This window comes from Paralichthys olivaceus, chromosome 15 (genome assembly GCF_024713975.1).
Source record: "Paralichthys olivaceus isolate ysfri-2021 chromosome 15, ASM2471397v2, whole genome shotgun sequence".
Lineage (NCBI taxonomy): Eukaryota > Metazoa > Chordata > Actinopteri > Pleuronectiformes > Paralichthyidae > Paralichthys > Paralichthys olivaceus.
Genome location: NC_091107.1, coordinates 4,781,374 through 4,806,701, shown reverse-complemented (window position 1 = coordinate 4,806,701; position 25,328 = coordinate 4,781,374). Strand labels below are relative to the sequence as shown.

Here is a 25,328-nt window from a genome sequence, read left to right as displayed (position 1 = left end):
ATTATTATTATTATTATTATCATTTTAGTTGTTTTTGTACCTAGATATGAAAATAGCCGAAAGGAATAAACTTGTTGATATTGATATTTTTGGCTTTGGAAAAAAGCTGGTTAAATGTTGAACTTTTCTCGACATGCTGTTGGATGTTTTTTATCTTCTCACCACATCTACCTCTGAACCTCCCTCCAAACCCCCCAGAGGTCAAAGATCGCCGTCTACGAGAAAATGTGGGGCTACATGAAGTCGGCCGAGCCCACCGTCTTCACCAAGACCACGGCGGAGGGTGTGGCGCGGGTCCGCAAGTCCAAAGGGAAATACGCCTTCCTCCTCGAGTCCACAATGAACGAGTACACTGAGCAGCGCAAGCCGTGCGACACAATGAAAGTTGGAGGCAACTTGGACTCCAAAGGCTACGGAGTAGCTACACCCAAGGGTTCACAGTTAAGGTGGGTGGAATAGTGTAACAATATGTGCTACGTGTTGTTATGGTATTCCACCTTCCCTGGTGTGCCGCCTTTTCTCTCTTTACCTGTCTCTGCTTTCTGCTCGGTGTGGGGGGGGTGGGGGCGTTTGGCTTTTTGTTTCAGGGCAGAAGTTTTTGCCTTTTTCACATCTGTGTTTGTTGCATGCATGTGGTGGTGATGGGGGCGGGGTGCTGTGATGATGCAGTGGTGGTTTTTTATTTCATTTGTTTTTTCTTTACAGCTCTCCACACCAGGTAAATCTTTGTGCTTGTGCTTGCTTGTCTGGGCCGACATGTTGGAATGGCATGCTTAACTGAAAATGTCTCATTCAGATTTAAGATAATCAGCATTTTTTTTAATTTTATGTACAGATTGAATTAGTTTGTGATATTGAGCTTAATGCTTCTCCAGCTTTCCTTCACAGCTGACTGGTTCTTTCTTCTCCGCTAAGTGACCGACATTGTGTTTTGGGAGCCATTTGAATGCTCGGCCCTGGGTAACGCTGCCAGACTCTGTCACCGCCTCCCGAACATAGAGGAATTTACAGACCTGCCACAGAATACAGTGTCATTACTGTGGGGAGTTGCACTTTCAATCCGCACGCTCATCGATCAAAGCCGCCGGCAAGGTCTCACTGAAGGGAACTGATAGATATACTGAAGGCAAAAGTACACAGTGTGTGTGTGTGTGTGTGTGTGTGTGAGAACAGGCAGCTACATGATTGCTTGAACTTTCATTTATTTCTTCGGAGGAACAAGAAAATTGTTGCTCCATCAGTAAATAGATTATAGTAGAACATTGCTTTCATTGATCACATGTAATGTGTATTGGAAACAAAAGCCAAATATTACATTTTATTATCCTCCGTAAATTTGTACCTGGAAAGCGAGGATGCTGGAAGTGCTCAGGGATCTGCAGCGCCCCCTACTGGCACAGGGCTGTAACTCCAAGCCAACAAAAGTTAGCTAAACAATTCAAAACTAGAATCACACTTAGTAAAGTGCACATCTCCAGTGAGACTTAACATTACCCTTAAACTCCAGCTAGCAAACATTATGTCATCTCAGCTACACTTCAATAGTTTTATTTACAGGTTTGTAACTTGTTATTTTACAGCAGCTGGAAAATGCGTGTACACTCATGAAACCACATTTCAATCCACTAGATACACATTGTTATTTTGATCGGTACTAAATATAATATATAGATATCAATCCCTTAAAAATGCCATATTTTTTTCTTCAAGATTAATGTATTATTCTCTGGGAAATCAGAGAAAATGTAAAAAAAAAAATCCCTGATCTGGTTTCTTTAATTTTCTAAAATTGTTATAAAATGTTTAAAATCTTTCAAATTGATTCAAAAATCCAGATCGTAGCGTTGCATTTCACACAAAGTCGCGACTTCCAGTGGTTGGAAACCAATCTACTCTGAAAGGAGCCAACTCCTCACAGCAGCTGAATCAAACCCTGGTCTCTGTAAACTCCTCTTCTCAAACCCGAGGTCGAGCAGAGCGGCTACTGGTTTGTCACGTAGCCGAGCCGGTGCCAGTTTACAGCCACTGCTTTGACCAGGACGAGTCCCTGACAGATCACGGTAGTCTCCTCCGTCGGCCGCTGTTTTCGGGGGATTATCGTCTTCTGTCAGTCACTCGTCCAGATTTCACACTGTTGGTCCGAGCTGTTATTTCACATGGTTCCTCAAACACACGTCACCGGCTTCAACTGAGATATCAGCTTTGTTGCTTTGTGTTTCTCATCATCTCCATTTCTGTCTGTTTTATTTCTTTGATTTCTCACAATGACACAAATAAATTAAATGAATCAAAACGCTCGCCGAGGCAAATCTCTCTCTTCCCCTCCGCTATCGTCGGACATCAGCAGCCTTCAAATAAACCCATGAAACTGTGACGCACACGTATTTTAAAAACAGCTTCACAGACATTTTCTAAAAGTCAATCAGGATTTTCCAGAAGAGCTTAAAGCCGAGAAATCCTGTGAGCGTTGAATTGGCTGATATTCATTCTCTATGTACATGTGTAAAACACGTAGAGGCTTTGGCAGGCGCTGGCTGATGTGGATATTTTGGGACCAACGATGCTGATTGCCAACGTTTAGTGCCAATATTTAATGTTTTAAATCAGACAGTATTTGTACTAAATGAATTCTAAATGAAGTATTGTTTTACATTATTTTTGTCTTTGTTAGGGTAAATATTCCTTATTTTCTATATTGTGTAGGATTAAATCAAAATGCCACATTAAAATCAACTCAGCGTATTATGGAGTGGTTCCCAACCTTTCAGGCTTGTGACCATTTAAAGCGAATCAATGTTTATGGGACCATTAGTCAAAGGTCCAGCAGTTCAGCCACAGACTGATGTTCTCTGGTTGTTTGTTTGGTTTTAATGGATATTTCAGGCCTAAAGACGTAAAACTATTCCATTAAAATTCAGAAGATCACCAACATCTTCAGGAATCATCCTCTGGGGACAATGAACATCTGTTCCTTTAACTTCGTAGACATTTTTTTAATTTTTTGTGGAGCAATAAATCAATTAGTGCTAATTGATTATAGGCTTCCTTCAATTACTTTTGATAAACCTGTTTTTCATCCTGGAGTTTTTGAAGCTTTGCATCTTAACTGAGGTTTCACTCGGTTAAAAATAACAATTATGTGAAGATAAGTTATCAGCTCCATCAGCCCTGGAGTTTCCAAATGAAATCAGGGCAAGCACCATTTTCAAACTGCTGTTTGAGGGGCTGTTAAACTCTGGGGTGGTGTGGACGCCAGGCGTATCTGTAGCAAATAGTATGATAGTATATGTGTACTACAGTGTAGTTATGTGGATGTAGCCTGAGAAGCTTTCTAGTTTAATCTAATGCCAACTTTTAAACCCTAAGTGATGAGCGATAAATCCGTCTCCAGCTAACGATGTTGCAACCTGATGTATTTAAAACAATGTAATCATATGATAGTTTTATCTACATATGTTTCAAATTATACATTTTGCATAATTTCAGAAGTAGATGTCAGAGTTTAAATTGAATAAAACAAGTATTGTCCGTTAAGATTTCTCACAGGACATCATGAAGGAGAGATTTGTGTTCAGCGTGTGTTTGGGTTCTGTGATGGGATGTACGTTTATAGCATTAATGCATTTTTACACCCTTGTCCCTCTCTTACTGCTACCCCCCCCCCCCTTCTCTCCCTTCCCTCTCAAATTGGACGTCATATACTCACCCCCCCTCTCACCAAATATGTTTTATCGTTTTCAAGAAGTGCAGTTAACCTGGCAGTGTTAAAACTCAATGAGCAAGGCCTGTTGGACAAATTGAAAAACAAGTGGTGGTACGACAAAGGAGAGTGTGGCAGCGGAGGCGGTGGTGAGAAGGTTAGCTGCTATGTCGCTATGCCCATGTGAACCTTGATGCGGGTAAAAGATGTGTTTTTCTGCTGGTAACAGGAGCATCTGCCGGGTCGACTGCTGGCTAGAAAACTGCAAATGTTTTAGTCCCGAGAGAAGAGCGAGTACTGTCGAAGCAAAAATATTTGCTAGTGTAGCGATGGTAGGGAACTTCTACGGACTCTGAAAGTTTGGCCTTAAGCGTCTTTAGTGCACTACACAAAATTAATACGTAGGACTTAATAGAATCAGACAGTTTTGGGCTAAAAATCTCTGAGCCAATAGTTTTGGGTCGACAGTAGTAGCCGTCATACTTAAAGTAAAAAAAAGTCCCGGCAGTATGCGCCCGTTCCAGAAAAGCGATGCAGCCGGGGCCCCATGCTTATATGTCTGTTTCGCTCCGCCCCTCCCCCTTTAATAAAGCCCGACCCCCTGTAAACGACAATCTCCACCAACGAGCAAAGAGACATGTAGCGTGAGTGGGGCCCCTTCCCGGCTTCGTCACTTTATGAAGAGTACTGAGCTGCTCTTGTTGGGCTTCTTCTGACTGAATAACATAAAATAACATGTCCTATGATGTTATTTATGTTATTTCCCCCCCCACCCTCCCCCCTGTCCCTCGTGATTTGAAGAACGCCTGTAAACCTTGCCGTATTGAAACTGAGTGAAGCAGGAGTCTTAGACAAACTGAAAAACAAATGGTGGTACGATAAAGGGGAGTGTGGACCCAAGGACTCGGGAAGTAAGGTCAGTCCCCAGCAGCCCGGGAGCCTCCCCCTCTCCTCTCTTTTTGTCTCTCTACATGCACACTTGTATGATGCTGGCGGTACTGTTACTACAGCAGCCTGGCTGACATGACGCACACACTCTGAGAACAAGCGAGTGACAGACGCAGGTAGAGACTTGAGGCGTAGCCGGAGGGACACAGCATGACAGCAACAAGGCTTGACGCAGTGCGAACACTTCTACAGAAGCTAAGCTATATGTGCCGCAACTGCAGATGAAGACTCACACTCACACCGGTTGAAGTCCCAGGGCATGTTCATACACACTAGACGTCAGCGGTACTGTATTTCTCAGCCGTTAGCAGCACGCAGAAGACTGATCCACGTTGCCGATGCACCGAAGCATGAAGAGAGAGCGCGAGAGAGAGAGAGAGAGAGAGCGGCCACGTGTTAGACAAAGCAGCATGCACGGTCCACATCCGTCACGTCCTCGTAATCAGATCCCGAAGCGCAGGACACACACTCCATCACCTGCAAACGAGAGCAGGCAGAGCAGACAGTCGTTTGTGGCGAGGTAATAAGTAGAGCGGCCTCTCAGGTGATTCATCCAGAGGGAGATAAACAGCAGGGAGGAGCTCAGACACATCATCTGCATACATTTAAATAAAAGGCTTGAAAAAGGTGAAAGTCAGGAGTTAGAAGCAGAGCAGGATAATTAAAGTCCAGTTTGTCCAACAACTAGAAAACATATTTCTTCATCAGCATCCGGTTGTATCCAGACATGCAGATGGTTTTGATATTTAAATATCAACAGCTTAGACAAATCCACAAAAACACACTTCCAACTGATTAGTGACTCTCGCTATAGTAGAGCGTCATTTAAAACATTTTAAACATTTTAAACTATGTGATTTCGATTTTCATGACAGAAATATTTTTGGTAATCGACTCAAACATTGGTTCTAGATCATTGAATGAATCGAAAATGTCAATCAGTCAAACTTGACTGAAAAAACAATGGATGAAATAAAAAAGTTTTTTAATATCAAAAATTTTGTAGAACAAATAAGAATAAGATATGTAATTTGAATTAAAGTTCAACTGACGCCACAATGTCCAGAAGAACATCCACACACCTGAAAGTTTCTGCAAAATAATTGTATTTGTCGCAGTGATGTTTGGAGTTTTTAAAGACCTGTGTTATTTCGTGGACGGGTGAACATTTTATTTAAATGTAGGAAACAAGAATAAACACACTGAAAAAATAAGAAGTTGAAAAATTAAAAAGAAGTTCAGACTTATGAGTCATTATACATTTTTACAACATACATTTTTTTCACTTGTCTGAATTGTTACCGTCTCACACAGATTACAACCAAGGTTTTATTCGACCCAGCACGAACAGTGAGACATGATCTAAATACCATTAAATTTGCTTTGTGAATTATTCAGAGTAAGTGAGACGTTGATTCTGCACCACAACACGTCCACTGTCAAGAGTCAGAGGCGAAAGATGGAAAGGTGCATATTGTAAAACCTGCATAAATAAAACAGAACTATCTGCATCTCCTTCAGCTCCGGACTTAAATATAAAAACAATTAGTTTAAACTGCAGGCAGATAATTATTCTCTAAAAATCAGGATCATAAATTTGTTAGCGTCGATAAACTGAGTTTGAGGTAGAGAAGTGAAATGTTCAATTCTGTGTGACTGTGATCTGTGTGTGTGTGTGTGTGTGTGTGTGTGTGTGCGTGTGTGTGTGTGTGCATGATGTGAATTGATGATATTGTGTTATACGTGTGTAACTGCGATTGTTTGCTCTCCGCCTCTGCTAAAGCTCGCGTTGACTTTTGTTCCTCTCCTCGTCGGCCGCAGGACAAGTCATCCCAGGCCCTCAGCCTGAGCAACGTGGCGGGGGTCTTCTACATCCTGGTCGGGGGCCTGGGCCTGGCCATGCTGGTGGCCCTCATCGAGTTCTGCTACAAGTCGCGCAACGAGGCCAAGAGAATGAAGGTGGAGGCCCAATCCCCATCCCAGTCTCCCCATTACCACCACTCCCACCTCCACTGCTACCCCTGCCAGACAGGCAGCCCACGCCATAGCCCCGAGCCTAGCCAGAGTCCGAGGCCCAGCCCCAGCATCCACAACTTAGCCGAGTTTAGCGAGGTTTTCAGTGGGTACGGCAGCGACGGGGAAGCTGATAAGATGTAGTGGGGGTTTTCGTAGGAGGTCCGCCCAAGCCTTTGCTTCCCCCTATCTCCCTCACTAGCTCGCTGCACAGAGACTGTAAGTGAAACCCATCGTATCCCTGTGCTAGCTTCGCCATGCTGTGTCGTGACCAGTGGCAAAAAACGCTTCCCACTTCTCTGTCCTATCTGCTCACTTTGTGGTCATGTGACGTCCTGGTCTGCGTTCTAGCTTCTCTCTCTCCGTGTGGCAGGAAGCAGCGAGTCGTCCTCACACGTGACGTCACTTCTGCTGCTTCACGGCTCGTGTGGCTGCAGACGTTGGGCCTCATTTATCCCGCGGACACGCTGTGTGAGCCACTTTCCTGCCAAAATCTAAAAAAGGCATCGCTCACTCTGAACTAAGTGGGAAGATAACGCTCATGCCCGACGCTGCTCGAATAAATTAATCACTGTTGGAAATGCAAGATAAACTTCATGATTGATCACTGAATCAAAATGCTGAAAAAAACGCTGAAAAATGTGATATTTTTGAGTTAGTAAAAATGGGAGAATGGAAACTCATGGTCACACAGATTAAGAAAGCAGTGGTGGCGTAATTTCTCATCTTAATCGCACATTTGTCTCTGAGGAATTTGTTAGACGTCAACATGCGTTTCCACAGTAAATGAGGACCAACGTCTTATTTGTACACACACGTCTGTTGTGAGGACCTTTCATTAACGTCTATTCTTCTCCTCTGAAGCTTCAGTGTTTTCCCATTAAAACCTCTAGAACCTTGTGAACCTGGAACGTACATGCTGCAGCTCAGGGATGTTATTGTCTCAAGTCTTGTCAGGTACAATCGACAGAGCAAATCTAATAAGAAACCAGCCCTGAGTGCTCAGGAAACCCTCTATAATAAAACCATTTCAACACTATATATTGTCAGGCTTACGTAAACACAAGCTGATATTGATGTGAGGTTTTTTTTTCTCCAGATATTTCCCTCAGGTCCACGACACCTACAGACACCTTCCCTCCTCTCGGTGTATATCTGTGCTACGTGGTTATGTGTCCCCCATCAGCTCTTCATTAGCTTCACTGTTGCTTAGTCAGCTTCCCTGTCCCACTGCCTGCAGCTCTCACTCACTGTGTAATGATTCCGCTGCTAATGGGGTCACATGTAGAACGGGGCTGGCTTCATCTCGTAGTGAATGGCTATGAAAGGCGTTTTCTGACCACACTGCTGTATGTACATGTATTGATATAGTTTTTTAAATGTACAGTTGTACTTTTACTGTGAGGCTTTTCTAAATGTTTTTTATTTTTACATGAGGCAGATTGGAGTTCTCGTTTAAATTTTTGTGAACACTCCGTACAAATACTTTTTGGAAGTTTATTTTGTAAGAGTATTGGGATCAGATGTCAGGAAAACAAGCAGTTGTAGAAAGATTTATTTCACTTTGTGTTTTCAGAATGAAGTCAAAATGTTGACAATTAAGTTCTGTTGAACACGAAGTATAAAGTTCTGACAGTTCGAATAAAATTAAAATGTCAAGAATGACGTCAAAACATTGAAAATTTAGCAAAACCACATTGTGGGAATTTTTGGGGGCATTTTCAAAATTATCATCGAGAATAAAGTCAAAACATTGATAAGGTTGAAAAGTTGAGAATCTTTTGTTGAATCATCAAGCATAGAGTAAGAAAGTTGCAAACTAAACTTCAAATCTGACTTAAATTCACTATGCACATTTTTTGTATAAAAAAAAGATTTAGTTCAATTTTACTCTAAATATTTTTCTATATATTCCTACTGAAAAAGAAAAAAATTACTTTCCTGACATTTCGAAAAAAAAATTCAATTTCCAAATTTTTCTTTACATTTAAATTTTTTCTTCTTTTTTCTTCATTTCTCTCTAAAATAATTTTTGATTCTGGATAATGTGTTGGTGACATCACAAAACTCCAATTTGCTGATGTATAATTTCTGTACCTGCCCCAAACACGAGCTTGTGTTCTCATTTTTCTCTGCAGCTCACATTTACTGAAGCCATGAGGAACAAGGCCCGTCTGTCCATCACAGGCAGCGTCGGGGAGAACGGACGGGTGCTGACGCCCGACTGTCCCAAGGCCGTTCACGCCGGGCCTCCCCTCCGCCAGAGCTCCGGCCTCGCCCTGGTCTCCTCGGAGCTCCCGTGAAAACCAAAAACCTCTCAAGTGCCTTATTCCAATAACAACAGACAAACAAAAAACAATATTCAGAACGCCAACGCAACAACGGGAAACAACCAACAAAGAAACAGGAGTCACTCACCTCCGGTGGGCGGGACTGGACGGAAACCAACGAATCCCACCGTCAGAGGTTAAGAATTGTCGAGACTCGATGATGATTTCTCTCTGAAGTCTGTGGAAACCAGAGGCAGAACTATCTTGATTATTTTTTGTTCGTTTTACTGTGCGGCCACATGGAAGCTTTTCGAATCAAAGCATTGTGGGAATCCACTGGAGCCTCAAACCCTTCACGACTCCAAACACCGAAGAGTTACAGAGGGACATGAAAAATATCATCATGTATGATAAAGACGACAAAGACCAGAAAACTGTAAACTCGAAACTGTGCTTCTTTTTTTGGGATTGCTGTGATTTGGCAAAAACAGAACCACAATCAAGATTGTTTTCAAACTGAACAGTATTTGCTACACAGACACGAGCTGCGTTCAGGAGACAACAATCTCACTCGATATCAACAAGTGACACTGGGGGGCGCTGTAGCCCGGTGTCGTGACGATATGAGACAGATATTTGTAATAATAATAATAACAAAAATAAAAAATCTATGAATATATGAGCAAAGATAGAAAACTGTGAAAATAAGTAAATATGTATATTCCATGAAAAACTAAATGAAAACTCTAGCTGTACATAGGGACGACTGTAACATGCTTGCTTTTTAAACAGATGTACATAGCAGATACTGTAGTGGACAGACAGACAGTTGTTTTTTGTAAATCATCTTTAAAGAATTTATTCATCGCAATAATGAAGAAGACGATGCCACTTGAAGGAGGAGACGTTTTTTGCAATTTACTACATGTTGAATACGTCACTGTATTATATAGTAGCATTCAAACTCTAAATGTGAAGAGGTATCGACTGCCCAAAATACTCTGATACCTGCTACATACAAATTAATAAATATATTCAACAATGAATGTTAACTAGCTCCACCCCCAATCCTTAAACCACACCCCTCACTGTGCAGACGTAGACCCAGAGAGCTGCTCACGAGTCGAGCTTAATAAATCCAGCTTCTGCAGCCAGAGTCACTATTTTTTTCATTCTCTTCAATCTATTTTTTGTACCGAGAAACTAAAAAGAAACCGTCTGTCTCCTGGTTTTAAATGTCGACAGTCTGAGTACTAGATCTTCTAGAGATCCTTTATTTGTGTGGAGACATGAGTAGGAACCAGTGACTGTAAATACAGATGGACTACGTGTCTCTGATTCCTCCTATTATGAAAAAAATAAATAAATAATAAAGCCAAAACATCCTGGATGCAGGCGCTGCCATCTTGAACTTTTGACTTCATTTGGAGTCAGAGTCTGCGGCGTAGTGATCGTGGAGTGGAGCCACGGTTTCGAGACACCTGTCAATCATAATGTTTTCCCCTTATAATATTTTACATGTGATGAGAACGACCCAAAATGACAATAAAAAGCATCCTTGGGAAATTCTTAGGAAATGCTTTGATTCATGTCCTATCTGCTAACATGGAGGAGGCGAGGTTTCTAATACACTAGGGGACGATCAAGACGATTAGACTTTACTTTGTGGCTCCGGCATATCGTCCATCTTTACTTACAGTCCACGGTCCAAACAATGGGAAATTTGAAATATGCTGTTTCTCATTTCTCACTAAATGTTTTCTTTCAAGTGTTTGTGATATTTCCAGTAAGAACCGAGCTGATGAAGTTATTGTTTGTTGAACAGTTCGAGCCCTTCCTTATTGAAACACTGTGGATCCTCCGAGGAGGCTGGACACGCTGTAGCAGAAATGTATTTGCTCCAGTCTCACGGACTCAAGTGTCCTCATCTCTTTTGGAAAAATGGACGGACAAACTGCAGGACGCGAGACGCCACGTGTTCGGAGGCACCAGCCAGCGGTGGAGCTGGTAAATGCAACACTCCCAGTTCTCGTTCCCTCACACAAGCTGGTCAGGGAAGTTTGCAGCAGAGAAAAATCAGCTTTTTTTGTCTTGCCACATCTTAAGAGCTGAAGTGTAACATGGCTTCTTATTTTGGTTCAATTGTACAACTTTATTTTGATCTTTTTTAAGTAAAAACTAATTTCAAATTGCAATGTACAGTGTCATAATTTGACAAAGTGATATGATGACATTATTCTCTCGAGGTCTTTTTAACGTAGCGTGTTCCAGAGGTTTGTGAGTTCACACCGACCCTGACGTTTGACCTCTACGCACCAAAATCTAATGATTTCATTCTTGAGTCCAAGTGAACATTTGCACTAAATTAGAAGAAATTCCATCCACGTGTTTCAGAGATGTTGCGTTCAAAATAGCAAAACTTTGTAACTTTTGTAAGGTCACAGTGATGATGACCTTTGACCCCCCTAATTCTCATCAGATCATCCTTGAGACGAAGAGAAAGTTTCAAGTGTCAAGATTTCCTGAAAATATCAAGTTCACAAGAACATGAGGTAAATGTGAAATCAGTTCACCTTTGACTCAAAGTGAACGTTTGAAAAAATGAATTCAAATTTGGATCAAACTGTTTCTGCCGCGTTCACAAGAGCAAACAATTGATTTGTAAAGAAGCAGCGACCTTGACCTTCGACAATCAAATCCTTTTGATCACAGGAATGTGACTTACAAAAACAATTAGTCAGCGGTTACAGCGACATTATCATCAGGCTTCAACGCATCAGTATTCATAATCTGATGATGTCACAGGGACAACACTTCAGTTAAATTAAACTTTTAGTTTTCTATGCAGTATCTTTTCCTCCATAAATAACTTTATATTTTCATCTGTGTTTGATTGTCGGAAAAAACTATTGGATAAATTACCAAGAAACTTTGAAGGATGAGGTGTGGGTCAGGGAATGAAACTTTTAAGTTTAGTGTGGCTCCTGATATTTATTCTTTATTTTTGTTGATTTCTCAAGAGAATTGTCTGAATCTTGATTAAGTGGGTAGTGATTTCTCTGTGCATACAAATTGGAACTAGTGGATTCAATGTGGTTTCATGAGCATGTGCTTTATGACAACAAATCAAGCTAGAAAACTGTAACTACCTCCAAAGTTTTTGAGTGCAGGATCGGACGATTTGCACCACTGCAAATAAAGTTGTGTAAATTTAAAAATATACATTAGCCTCAACTCAAGTAGGTTTCCTCCTCTGCTTCTAGCAAGCACTGCCCTCTAGTGGTTTAAAATCATTGTCAATATCAGACGAGACCTGTAGAGAACAACGAAAAAACATTTCACATTCATTTTTTTTTTTTTTTTTAAATCATTTTTATTCATTTTAAATTCAATGTTAATTCCATGCTGTGTAAGAATACAGATGGTACTTGTGGCTCCGGTGAGAATATCCAGTAGTACAAATCAGATTCACGTTACACATACTGAACAGAAGGAAGAGAGGAAAGAGAGAGTTGAAACGAGGAAACCTGGAAGAGTCAGGGGAGTAAAGATACAGCAGGCCCCTATTTCCCAAATTATTATTATTATTAATTATTTTAATATAGTGCCAATGCAAAACTGCATTACGTTACAATCAAGAGTGTAGAGCATTCCCCTCCCACGCACACACAAAAATTTTGTCTGCTAAAAAGCCATTACCTTATCTATCTGCCATTAGCAAAAGCGCTACAGCCTCGCAGCACAATACTTGGTCCGGGAGTGGACGAGAACAGATGTCAGAGTGATGCTTTGAAAAAAGGGGGATTTGTTTAAAAAAGATCTATTGACGTGTTGAAGGAGCAGGTGGGGTAACCACAAAGTAAACAGGGCACAGTTCATCCTAAAAGCTTTAACACGTCCCTTTTAAACCTTCCATCACCAATTTATTTCCGCAATTTGCAAAACCGACTGACAGAAGCATGGACGATGAATTGTTCATGAACACACACAGAGGACAGCAAAGTTCTGTCTTTAAATAAACTCTTACACACGTGTGTTACAAATACAGGCAGGCATACTTGGCAACAGTTGATAAAGCAAAGTAAAGCAAAAATAAAAACAGCAAAAATAAAAGGACATTAACCTTAAGGGTACAGAAAGGAGTCATCAAAAAGAAAAGGAAAAAAAAAAAGGTTAAGCCCCCAAGAGAGGAAATGAAGACCCGAGCGGGTCCTGAGGGAACTGGGAAATGACGTGCATACGAGGAGCAGGTGTGACAGATGGGTAGAAATGGGGGAAAAGGTAGAGAGAGTGTGGGCTGCAGTATAAACCCAGTGGGGTTGGGGACAGGAGCGAGAGGTAGAGGGGAGAAGGGAGGAAGAGGAGAAGGAGGAGGGCTTCTCTTGTGTGGTTCACTCTTGCTGGGCATCGTCCGCCACATCTTGCAGTGCGTCTTTGTTCTGTTCTCCACCTGAGAAAGACAAAAACACAGATGCTGTCATTATCTGAACATTGCGATGAGACTGGAAGATGTCACAAAAAGAGGAGAAAACTGCAGGAGCTTCCACGAGATCACATTTTCTGAAACCAAAGTCCACTAAGTCCTGGTTTGACTTCATATTCACACTAATGACACTAGATCAAGATCAACACACATCAAGTCATAGACAAAATTACCACATTCTTCAAACTAGTGTTGGAGTTTGTTGCTGAAATAAAGTTTGTGAGTATAAACTGTAGAAATAAAAACATTTCAGCTGTTAAAAAAAATTATTTTCTGAAACCAAATTAAAAACTTTTATCTTCAAAAGTTGCATGAAAGCAACTGGACTTGAGTTTCTTTTCATTTCATACAACAAACTGATCCCAACCTTGTTTCAGGAACTTGGCTTGATAAATTACAAATTAAATATTATCAAAAAGTTGCAAACGTACACATGTACAACTTCAAGATGTTCAATTTTGGATGAGTGAGAACCTGTCATGTGTGTTTGCTTGTTGTTGGAAGTGCTGGGATTGTTTTTTACATTTGAAGGTCTAGACCTCATGGAAAGAGCCTTGAGATCAATTATGTTGCGATCTGACACTATACATATGAATAGTAATTGAATTAAATTAATCATTTAATCTCTCAAAGTCAACAACATGCAGTTGGTGTTTCAGACACAGTAATAATGTCACTAAGGTTTGTGAGAATGTGCACATTTCATACAACAAACTGATCCCAACCCTGCTTCTAGAACTTGGTTTGATAAACTACAAATTAAATCTCATCAAAAAGACTTTCATGTAAAGTGACAGCTTCTTACATACATACAGTGTCAGCTTTTTTATATAAATATATTATATCGATTCAAACTGAAATAAAAGATAACTGGAAAAAAAAAGATTGGGATCAGCTCAGATGTGTGTTAATAAAATGACCTGCTCATCTACAACACGCAGGCCTGTGACGAAAGTTAATTCAGCCGTGGTCAGATTAACTGAAGGGGTGAAAATGCCTTGTGAACCTGTACGAGTGGTTGCTTGGAAAGGTTACCATAGAGACAGCACAGCCATCCGTGTAATGAAGAATTAAGAGGCACAAATAACAAAGGACGGAGAATCCATCGTGATTATAATAGAAATCGTAACCATGCTCATTAGCGCCACAGCACACTGGGATGCGAGAGAGCCACAGGAGACGGAGCAGCAGCCTCGCATGCTGTTACTGCGGCGTGTCTGTTAACTCACACTTCACTGAGCCACGCTCACACGTTTTCAAACTCTGCCTCACACGGGCATGATCGGCTGCAACACCCCGGGATTGTAAAGCATTTGGATTCTATAAAATGCTACCGAACCACTTTGCTGCTATAGGATGGTAACTTGTAATCAGCTGTTCCAATGAGAGGCAAACAATCTCGCCTGACTTGCCACAAACACAGCACTCGAGTTGTGTGCACTTGTGAGGAAAAACGGTGGAGGAGGAAAAGATACGGTTCCAGGATGCTTCAGAGGCCGGACTCTGTGCTGTGAGGGCATTAGTGCGGGTGGTGAGACAGGACCGAGGTGGGGAATAGAGCCCAACACAGGAGAGGTGACTTACAAAATACACTTGTGTAATGGAGGAAGAGGGAAGGAGAGGGCTGTCCTTAAGAGTCTACAGAAGAACGAGGGAGAGGAGAAGTTAGAGCAGGGGGGGCTGCTGATTTCAGAGGAACCACTATACTGAGAGGAAAGGTTAGAGAACAGGTTAGAGGGTTATTCTGTTTTCTAGGCAATGCTAATTTCCCCTAAAAACTAATTATTTTATCATATACACATTTCTCAGATGCTGCAACGAGGCCAATCTGCAAATTTGCTAAACGATTTATCTTTAAAATACAAGGAAACCTGTCAAAGCACCAGGGAGCCAGTGATGTAGTCAGTGATAACACAAGTAGACTGAGAAGAAAAGGAATGAGCTCTCTCACCTTCTCTCTGCCCATCAGAGGTCCATAGTGTCAAGTTGTCACGTAGCAACTGCATGATAAGTGTTGAGTCCTTATAGCTCTCCTCGCTCAGATTGTCCAGATCTGCAATTGCAAAATCAAACGCCTCCTTCGCGAGCCTGTCAGACGTGAGGATGCAAAGAAAACAGGTGGGTTATATATACCATGTACAAAAAGTGACATTTGTTTTTAAAGGCCTCAAAGACATCTAGAAGCTTCCTGTCTACTTCTAGAACCCTCAGGTCCTAGCTGTTCTTGGTTGAGGCTGAAGGGTTCATAGTGATTGTTCGTACGTTAGCTGTAGCTGATCCAAAACTTTACCACTTATTATCAATCGTTCCTCTTCCATTGAAATACATATGTTTTATTCTTCAGCAGTTAGGTCGACTTGTTGGGTTTAATTTGCTTCACAAATAAACTTGTCATGTGGGAGCATCTGTATTATCATTCAATCTGTGTTCAAGTCTGTTGACAGCTGTTGTGATGCAGAGACAGTGAGTTTGAGTATCCACGTGGATATAAGCAATCTGTTCGTTTTGAAGATGCCAGTTTTCCGATATTCTTTATCTACATCTTAGTTTCTGACTGGAGCAAACATGACTTAAAGTTGAGAATAAAAATGGCAAAAGGACTTTTTCTGATTCAGTAGACCGCTTAAACCCAGATAGTGTGCCTCGGAATTCAGATCCCCCCCCCCCCCCACGCACTTTACGTTTCCTCTCTATGGTCAAATCAATGTGTTAAATAAATAATTAGTGAATATGTTTACAAACATCACATCCTTTAATGTACAACATGAGTAAACTTACTTGCAAGCACGGTCTGGCGAGTTGAGGATTTCATAATAGAAAACAGAAAAGTTTAGGGCCAATCCCAGACGAATGGGGTGCGTTGAAGCGAGTTCGGTCATGGCGATGTCACTAGCAGCCTTGTACGCTACCAAGCTGTTCTCTGCTGCCTCCTTCCTGTCGTTGCCTGTGGCAAACTCTGCCAGGTACCTGTGGTAATCCCCCTTCCTGAAGGAGAGGGAACAATGTGGTCAGACTGCTGCCTGCTGTCACATATGATCCTTATCAACACATATTGTCACAGTTAAAGAGTCCAGATCACAAATCACATCTGGCAAACGTGCAATTGCATTGACAAATCAGCAGAAGTACACTATATTGCCAAAAGTATTGGGTCACCTGCCCTGACTGGCATACAAACTTATTTGACATCCCCTTCTTAATCCATAGGGTTTAATATGACGTCGTTCCACCCTTTACAATTATAACAGCTTCAACTCGTCTGGGAAGGCTTTCCACAAGGTTCAGGAGTTTGTTTATGGTTTTTTTTTTTTTCACCATTCTTCCAGAAGCGTATTTGTGAGGTCACACACTGATGTTGGACAAGAAGGCCTGGCTCAGAGTCTCTGCTATTTTTCATCCCAAGAGTGTTCTATCAGGTTGAGGTCAGGACTCTGTGCAGGCCAGTCAAGTTAATCCACACCAAACTCTCTCATCCATGTCTTTATGGCTATAGAACTGTTCAAAGTAGCAAGCAGTCAATACTAAAAATGTTTTCAGAACTCAACTGCAGAGAAGCTCAATAATACAGGAGGTTTTCTTTCTGTCATATTCATTATAAGCAATGCAAAGTAGAACTGTCATATCAAACTTACATCTACAGCCACACTCAGGTTAGAGCAAGTGCCGTCAGGAGATGTTTGGTTAAGAGTCTGTTAAGAGTCGGCCGGGAAAAATATCTCATGGTGACGTTTCCTCCATTCAAAGTTTTGTGAGGAGCTGACTCATCTATTTATTTATCTAAGAGAGCCACAGTTTCATGCACGGACATGATATCTTTTGTGGCTTGGAGCTGTGTGAGAGATTCGTCTTCCAGGAAGACAATGAGTCTATAAACGCGTAGGCCAGGTTTATTTGAAGGCAAGGAGGAGTGTCGAGTGCTGGCATGCACTGGTTTTCTCCTCTTCAGCAACTCAACCAACACTTTTAAAAGATTTTAAAATGGGCCGGGGGGGGGGGCTGCTCTAAATTCTGCTGAAACCTCGCAAAATGTAAATCTGAATGGACACTATGATTGAAAATGAACAAAAAAAACGTTTGACCGAGGTTTAAAGATTTTTGTAGATGAACTCAAACATGACTCATAGAAGTCGAGAGTGTGATTCCACCTAGCAACCGTGTTTTAGTTCATGTTGCTCAGCAAAGAGCAACATTTGGTTACCGAGTTAGAAAATACTGCACTGCAGGTTTGACAGGACCAAGCTTAAATACATCAAATACAAACTTTTTATAGTCGATCACAAGGATTTAGAAGTGGTGAGATTCACAGCATGATTGATTCTACAAACAATTATCAAAAAACGTACATTTTGTAGTAGAAAACCTTAGAATCTCCACTTGACGCAGCCAAGATGAGGTGCTTGTCCAGTACATCCAGAATGTCGTTGCAGATTTCCTTCAGCTCTTTCTCAATCTGCAGAACAAAAAACACGACTGTCAATGATCTGCGTGGTCACATCATCACTATTACAGGTTCTGGATTTAAATATTCCTTCAATCTAAAGATCATAAGCCGTTATCGTGACATTACGAGGGCAGTGTTTCCCATTAGTTATCCTGACTGTGGCAGCTCACATTCTAATTTCACCTGCCACACTACTTATAATGAAATGACAGATCTAATATGCTCAATTACTTTAGACACCGCATGATTTTTTCTGGTTTGTCAGAGACACAGTTCCGACATTTCTCAGTCTCATATTAAAAATCCCTTGAAATTAAAGGACCCAATAAATAGTCCAAAAATGTATTGTGAGAAAGTGGATTCTTTCAGATGCTGCTAAACGTGGGCAGAAATTCTCACTGAGTAAAGTTACAAAAACAAAGATTTCACGCATTGGAATGTGTGTGAAATCCATTCTACATAAATTCATAAAATCCCCCTGCTGATAAATAGGTCTCCACATTGAGTCATGACAAGAGACACGGCATCAGGTGCTGAGAGGAAGGAAGCGAAACTTTCTGACTCTGACGTCGAGGTGTTTGTTAGGGAGGTGGAGGTGAAGAGAGAATTTATGTGACAGCAGTGATGTCACTAATAAAGAAAATACAATGCTGCAAATACAGTGAGGATGACAGAGAGAACGGAGCCCGAATTAAAAAAAAGATCCAATTCTATAATCGCTTCACACTGTCAGACTGTGAGGGAACTTGTTATACTGCCTGTTTGTGTTTAAATAATCCAAAGCTGTAGGGTTATTAAATTCAGAGACAGCTGTGATAGAATTTAACATAATTATGATGATATGCTGATATGTTTGTACTGCGATGGTTCGGTTCCGTCGGTTGATCTAATGCTGGACTCAGTTCAGCACAAAGATCCAAGATCACAGATCTATAGAATCTATATGAGCTGATTAGTCATCGCTGAACCTTTGTTTCCTCCTCATCCTTCCATTCACATGCATCCATCACCAGCACGAGTGTCACTGCAGTATTTATATATTTAGAGCAATCAGACTGATTACTTCACACATCAGTGGATCCTAACCTCCACTCTGGGATAATATTCGGAAATGGAAGTTTGAAAGTAAATACTTTTTCTTTATTTTGCTGAGTGATCTCCAGCGCGCTCTGTGCTCCTGATGGCACAGTCAAGTTCACTGCAGCCATTATACAACACTTGTCCTGGATAAACACGCAGTGTTACAAGATATTATTAAAACTATTAATGACTTGGCTCAGCAACTCTGCAACAAAATTAATTGAACTGAATGAAGAAATGATAAATAAATCAAATAAATGATAAGAAATTACAACTGCGTGTGACAATATTTCAGAGATAATTGAATCTTAAATGTTTTTAGATTTCTAAACACCACTATGTGAATAATTAGTCAAACTTTATAATGAAGAAAAAAACTACATTCAAGCAACAAAACAACATAATTGAGAAACTACCTGTTTCCACAGACTAATTTCGCTTCACGACATCTCACCACCTCGGATTATCACCCGGACAATATCAGGACAATCTGCTATAGAATTTCAAAATAAAAGCCCTTGGAAATATCATATTTTCACTGCTTTGGCTGTGGCAACAGAGAAGGAGATTCTTAACAAAATAGGGATAAAAAAAAAAAGATGGCAGTGAGTAACTGCACCACAAGAAAATCATTATTTTATATTGCCATTATCCACATTCGCTGTATATTTCACCAGTGTTTTTTAATCTGAAAAAAGATACGATTGTTTTTGCAAACAGAATCATGTCAAAATGCTGCATACACATCCAATTTTTTATTGATCAAACCTTTGTAGCTGAGAACCATCTAAAGATTTAAACACAATCCCTCACTGCTCACAACCTGTGAACGTAAACAATTCATATATTTGGGTTTATATAAATGACTTACTGTTTTTCCATATTCTTTGGCCAACTTTATATTCGCTTCCGAGGATTCTTTATGTTCAATGCTGCTGATTATCCTCCAGGAGGCTCTTCTGGCTCCAATCACGTTCTTGTACGCTACCGACAGTAGGTTCCTCTCCTCCACCGACAGTTCAACGTCCATACTGGCAATTTTCTTCATCGACTCCACCATTTCTGAGACACAGGGAGAAAACAAATGACATCGGTGATGGGTTTCTCAAGTTTCCCTGTACAAGAAGTATATGTGAAGACATCTTGTTCTGAGCTGTATTGATTTACGGAATATGGAGGAAAATATATCTTTTACAAATAATTCTAAATGTTTTTCTGCCTATATAAAACAAACTTAAATTCAGTTGCGCTTCAATGATCAAAAACCACAAGATTGAGTGAGAAATGTCTTGGAACTAACTTTTCTTTGTTCTTCAGTGGCATTGTCAGGTTGGGTTGTATAATGGCAGCAATTATGTCCTTGCAATTAGAGTGAAAAATAAATGTTCAATAATTATTGTCTATTTCTTATCACAGATCCAGAGAAACAGATTTTTTTAAGTCATATTCTATCTTCAAACAAGATCCCTCAGTTGTCCTGGGGAGGCAGAAATGGCAAAACTGGCAAAACAAACAAAACCATCTGCATGGTTCAATACCACCGGAAATTAAGTATGAATATATATTTCTTTAATTTGGGTGAAATATGTAAACGTCTCTCTTCCACAAAAGTATTAATAGAAAATAATGTTTATAGAAAATAAAAATAATCTTCTCACTTTAACAAAGACTTTAAACCATGCTGCAGCGCTTTAAACGGTTTCTGTCATGCGCCTGGGACACTGCCCAAGTGTGTGTTCCCTCCCAGGATTCCCTGCTCTATTCTAGTGATCATTTTCCAGGACAGTTTCAGTGATGATCTAGCTGACATTACAGACTGGGATTGCACCATATCAACTAATATGTTCCTCTATTTGGAAGGCTGGTGTGCCTCTCCTATATTTCAATCCCTAATTTAAGGACAAGTATATAGTACGCATATATGAATAACCATTAGAAGTTTTCATGTCACTACTTCACAAACATCTACTCTCACCATCTCATTTCTCTTCCTGTGTGACATTTTTTTCAGCTGAACTTTAGTTTGCTTATGAATGGGGCTTGCCAGAAAAGGTGTGAGAACCACTGAGCTTCTCACACCTACTGTGAGCTACCACCATGTCATGTTACCGTATCAGTGCAGCATTGCGTTTGAAAACACAAAACCAGAAAAGTATTTTTTGAAAAAGTAGTGTTAGCCATGATGAAGCTGGTGTACGGCTCACTAAATGTTTGCGTCCCATTTACTGTTTTCAACTGAGCCAAACATGTTGACCATTTTAACCAACCGTTTAAGTTGCTAATCTCTAAACCAAACATCTACCAGCAGTGACTAATGTTTACATTGAAAGGATGATGTAACTTGCATAATTCAGAGTTTCAGTACCTTGTGTTGTGATGTCATCCACCCTTCATGTTCTACCATGTGACATGACTTGGGGCCATGTTCACGGCTTTTCCTACCATTCCTAACATACCCAGGAGCAGCCTAATCAAAACACTCTCATCCCTAAACTATTATGTGGACGGTAACCTGACCCTCAGTTTAACTTGGCTCTGTCAAGTGTTAATGGTCAGAGGTCTAAATGGAGGTCTGATTGATGGCCTGTTAAATTCTTAACTAAAAGCAAAACTGGAGAATGTTAAATAATTTTCCAAGAGAGATTTAGCTTTTTCTTAATTTTTTCGAAATACGATTAGAAAATCGGACAATTGCTTTCTGTGTGTAGGACACCTGCCTTCAAACAGGGCGGGGTGAATCCGCCAACGAGGAAACAGTGAGAAATTAGATTATAGACTATATGCTGGGAGGAAATGGCAAAAAAATAATTTAGCACTCAGCACTGATGGTGATTCCCCGTCTAGTGACATTAAACAGAGATGGCACGGAGCCTCTTAAACCAAATGGTGCAGTTCAAGAAGACTTTGCAGGAAAATAAACACCTAGATAAAGTGGGTTTGTAATTGTCAGAACAAAAGTTGTCCACCACTAACACCTATCAAGCTAAGCCTTCTCGCCTGGAGGCAAGAATCCTCAAGCAGCTTTTAACTTCACAGACAGGGTGTTATCTGTTGAAGCAGATAGCAGGGTTCTATGCAGCATGATGGTGAAACCTGATACTCAGTGGTTTACACGCCAGGAGGAGCACTATGCTGCTTTGATCACTTTACCCTCCACCCAGACCTGCACTCCAATACACTCCATGACCTCCCTGTTCTTTTTGAGCATTTTCTCAACATGTCAAGCTCCACAGATCCTATGAACTGATCAATGACATTAAATTCAATTTAAGTGATCCCAACGCAGGTGCATAGTGGTCCTTGCCTCTTCTAAGCAGCGGGATACAAGTTAAAGTCAATTTAAATAAATTATGTCAAATATAAATACTGCAGAGCTGAAATCAGCTGACGAATTATGACCTGTGGTGGGTTTTTAAACAGTAAAATAACTTTTATTTAGTTTATTACGAACATCACAGTGAAGTTTCCCACCGGCTGAAATTAGTTGGACCAACTAAGCATTGCCCTCCCTACTTCTCGGTTTCTGTAGGTATTCTTTAGAGAAACATACCAACCTGAAGGGTTAGTATACACAATTAGTAGCATGTAAAACACAGAGGAAAAGGAAGTTTGCAATCAATGTTGGAAGGTGCAGCTCAGCTAACTCACAATGTTAGGGGATGTATGGTTCTGTGGCACAATAGAACCACACTGAACCTTGTTGGGGATATTTAGGATAACAATTCTTCAACTCCTAATTGGTGCATATATTCATGTGTTCAAGCATACATGTATTGACCCCTGTGGTTTTCCATAGAATGGCTCCTCCGTTGTAAGAGCCAAGCACTGCAGGCTTTTGGAGGATATTCATTTAAAATGATCAGAAACAAAATCATAAAATTAATTAATAGATCTTCTATCTTGAAAAAATTAATTATATTTACAATATATAAAATTAAATCCATCCCCGCGCAGGCGCATAGCGGTCCTGGCCTCTTTAAAGCAGCAGGGTACAAGTTAAACTCAATTTAAATTAATTATAGAAAATATAAACACTGCAGAGTTTACTTGAATGAAGTCAGCTGGTGAATTGTGGCCTGTGGTGGGTTTTTAAAAAGCAAAATTCATTTTATTCGTTTTATTACGAACATGACAGTGAAGTTTCCTACGGGCTGAAAACTAGTTGGACCAGCTAGCATGGTCCTCCCCTGCTGAACACATGATGATAGCATTAGCCGATGCTAGGTTTTCGCTTAAAATCCCCGCAGCTCTTTGTTGAGATTTATCCTGGATGTGTCGGGTGCTTGCTCCCGATTCCGCGCGGACACAGTGCGTGTTTCACGGCGTGCGTGTGTTCGTTTGCTGGGCTGTATTCGAACTGAGTTTGGCGTGACGCGTGTCGGAGCTGAGGAGAGCTAGCCCGATAGTTAGCAAACCACACGGGCTGCTAACTAACGCTAGCGGGGGGAGGGAGGGAGGGTGGGTGGTGGTGGGGGGGGGGACTAGCTTAGCTCACCGCGTAATGTAAACGGGTCACCAGAAACCGAAGCGCCCGACAATTACGTCCATCCCCGCGGTTCTTCCACAGGCAGGCGGACGCGGTGAAATAAACCCGGCAAGCGGCTCGTTCGGCTGGAGAAGACTCCGCCATTTTGTCTGCTCGCACCAGACACTTCCAAGAACCGCTTTACCTGCGCCCCGCAGCCGCCTGCGCGAGGGAGGCAGAGGGGGGAGGACAGCGAGACCAGGAGGCTCCGCTCCGACCAGGATCTGAGAGGCGGCTTACCGTCGTATCTCTCGGCTTGTTCGGCGAGTTTGGCCTTGTACACATATTCTTGTCCGTCCGCCATGGTAGTCGGCTGCTGTTCGTAGCGTCCCGGTGGGAAACAGGAAGGAAGGAAGGTCTACGGCTGCTCGGCGGATCGGCGACTGCACCGCTGCTCCGCTGAATCGAAGACCCACCGGCGGCGGGGGCGTGAAGATGGGGGGCGCTGCTCCATCCGGGAACGGCACGCAGTTGGTGCTCGTGGACACGCCCTCCCGACGAGTCCCGAAAATCAGACACAAGACCGCACCAAACCCGCCTGACACAGCCACAAATTCAGCGCCAAAGCCGGGCATTTTATGTGAAAAACCCATTATATTTTTTTTATTGTGTTCCATTTGAGCTACTGTTAGATTCGGCATACATATAAACCCCGGCCCGGCACTTGTATTTATATTTCAGAATGATGAAAACACGGATTTATGGTTGGCTCATGTCACAGTTGCCTTTATAAAATCTACTTAAAACCAAACCTCATAAGCGTTTTATGTATTTGTGTTAATTGTGAGCGTAAAGCTATAGTTTTAATAAAGATCGTATACTTTAATTTGATTTGAGTTTAAAAACCCTGATGTCTTCATTGGTTTAGTGGGTTGATTAATGAAGTGAAAATCGCAATCACTCCTTAAAGGTAAAAAAAAAAAAAATTCCAGTAAATATCTGAATTAAAAAAAATAGATTTAAAGGAGATGTATATGTATTTTTTGGTGATAAACTACTTAAAATATCTTTTATTTGGTTTATTACAAACATCACAGCAGTGATTCCCACCGGCTGAAACTAGTCGGACCATCATGTTCCTCCCCTGCTTCTTAATTTCTGCTTGCCAGCATTCTTTAGAGACGTACTAACCTGAAGGGTTAGTCTTACACAACTAGTAGCATATAGAACATGGAGGAAGAAAAAACATTTTCTGAAAAGGAAGTTGGTGGGAAGATATTCATTTAAAATTATCCAGAAGGAAAACTAGTTCGGTCTTGTCAAGGTTAATTTTCAGGTGGTGTATGGATATTCACTGAGAGGTGTCAGTCAGACAGGCAGAGATTCGTGCTGCTGCCTGTGTTTCAGATTGGGGAAAACAGAGGATTAGTTGGGTATCATCTGGGTAGTTGTGGTAAGAAAAGCCATGTGAGTGAACGACAGATCTGAGAGAGTCGGTGTACACAGAAAAGAGGAGAGGACCAAGGACAGAACCTTGAGGGACCCCAGTAGTGAGAGGACAAGGTTCTGATACAGAACCTCTCCAAGTCACCCGGTAAGTGCGGCCATTGAGGTAGGATGAGAGCAGAGCCTGAGACACAGAGATCCTGAAGGGAGGAAATAAGGATCTGGTGGTTAACTGTGTCAAATGCAGCAGAAAGGTCTAGAAGGATGAGGACAGAGGAGAGAGAGGCTGCTCTAGCAGTGTGAGATTGATCAGAGACAGCAAGGAGGGCAGTCTCAGTTGAGTGGCCCGCCTTAAAACCAGACTGGTGAGGAACAAGAAGATCGTTATGGTGAAGATAGGAAGAGACTTGATTAAAGATAGCGCGCTCAAGTGCTTTGGAAAGAAAAGGAAGAAGAGAAACAGGTCTGCATGTTAGTAGTAG

The 25,328-nt window shown here is 41.3% G+C and overlaps 2 protein-coding genes across 6 annotated transcripts in view; one reads left to right on the top strand and one right to left on the bottom strand.

Moving 5' to 3' along the window:
• Positions 1-13,381, top strand: part of LOC109635891 (glutamate receptor 4) — a 104,839-nt gene extending 91,458 nt beyond the window's left edge. For 2 of the 4 annotated variants that reach the window (XM_020097366.2, XM_020097364.2), the window contains exons 13-16: positions 199-446; positions 3,743-3,857; positions 6,470-6,607; positions 8,800-13,381. In XM_020097366.2, coding sequence (XP_019952925.2) covers positions 199-446; positions 3,743-3,857; positions 6,470-6,607; positions 8,800-8,964 — 666 coding nt within the window. In that variant the 3' untranslated portion in view covers positions 8,965-13,381. The other 2 variants (XM_020097368.2, XM_020097365.2) reach the window with 2 other exon arrangements.
• On the bottom strand, positions 12,279-23,946 carry LOC109635855 (14-3-3 protein epsilon-like). 2 transcript variants are annotated; one of them, XM_069539496.1, is made up of 7 exons: positions 23,701-23,912; positions 19,807-19,997; positions 17,758-17,864; positions 16,193-16,399; positions 15,366-15,502; positions 14,999-15,052; positions 12,279-13,381 (listed from the first exon to the last, which is right to left on the bottom strand). In XM_069539496.1, exons 1-6 carry the CDS (start codon positions 23,762-23,764, stop codon positions 15,045-15,047), a joined length of 714 nt encoding a protein of 237 aa, XP_069395597.1. In that variant the 5' UTR covers positions 23,765-23,912; the 3' UTR covers positions 12,279-13,381; positions 14,999-15,044. The 2 variants fall into 2 exon arrangements, with proteins under 2 accessions (XP_069395597.1, XP_019952861.1); XM_020097302.2 differs by lacking the exon at positions 14,999-15,052 and having other exon boundaries at positions 23,701-23,946.
• Between the last annotated feature and the right edge of the window lie 1,382 nt (positions 23,947-25,328).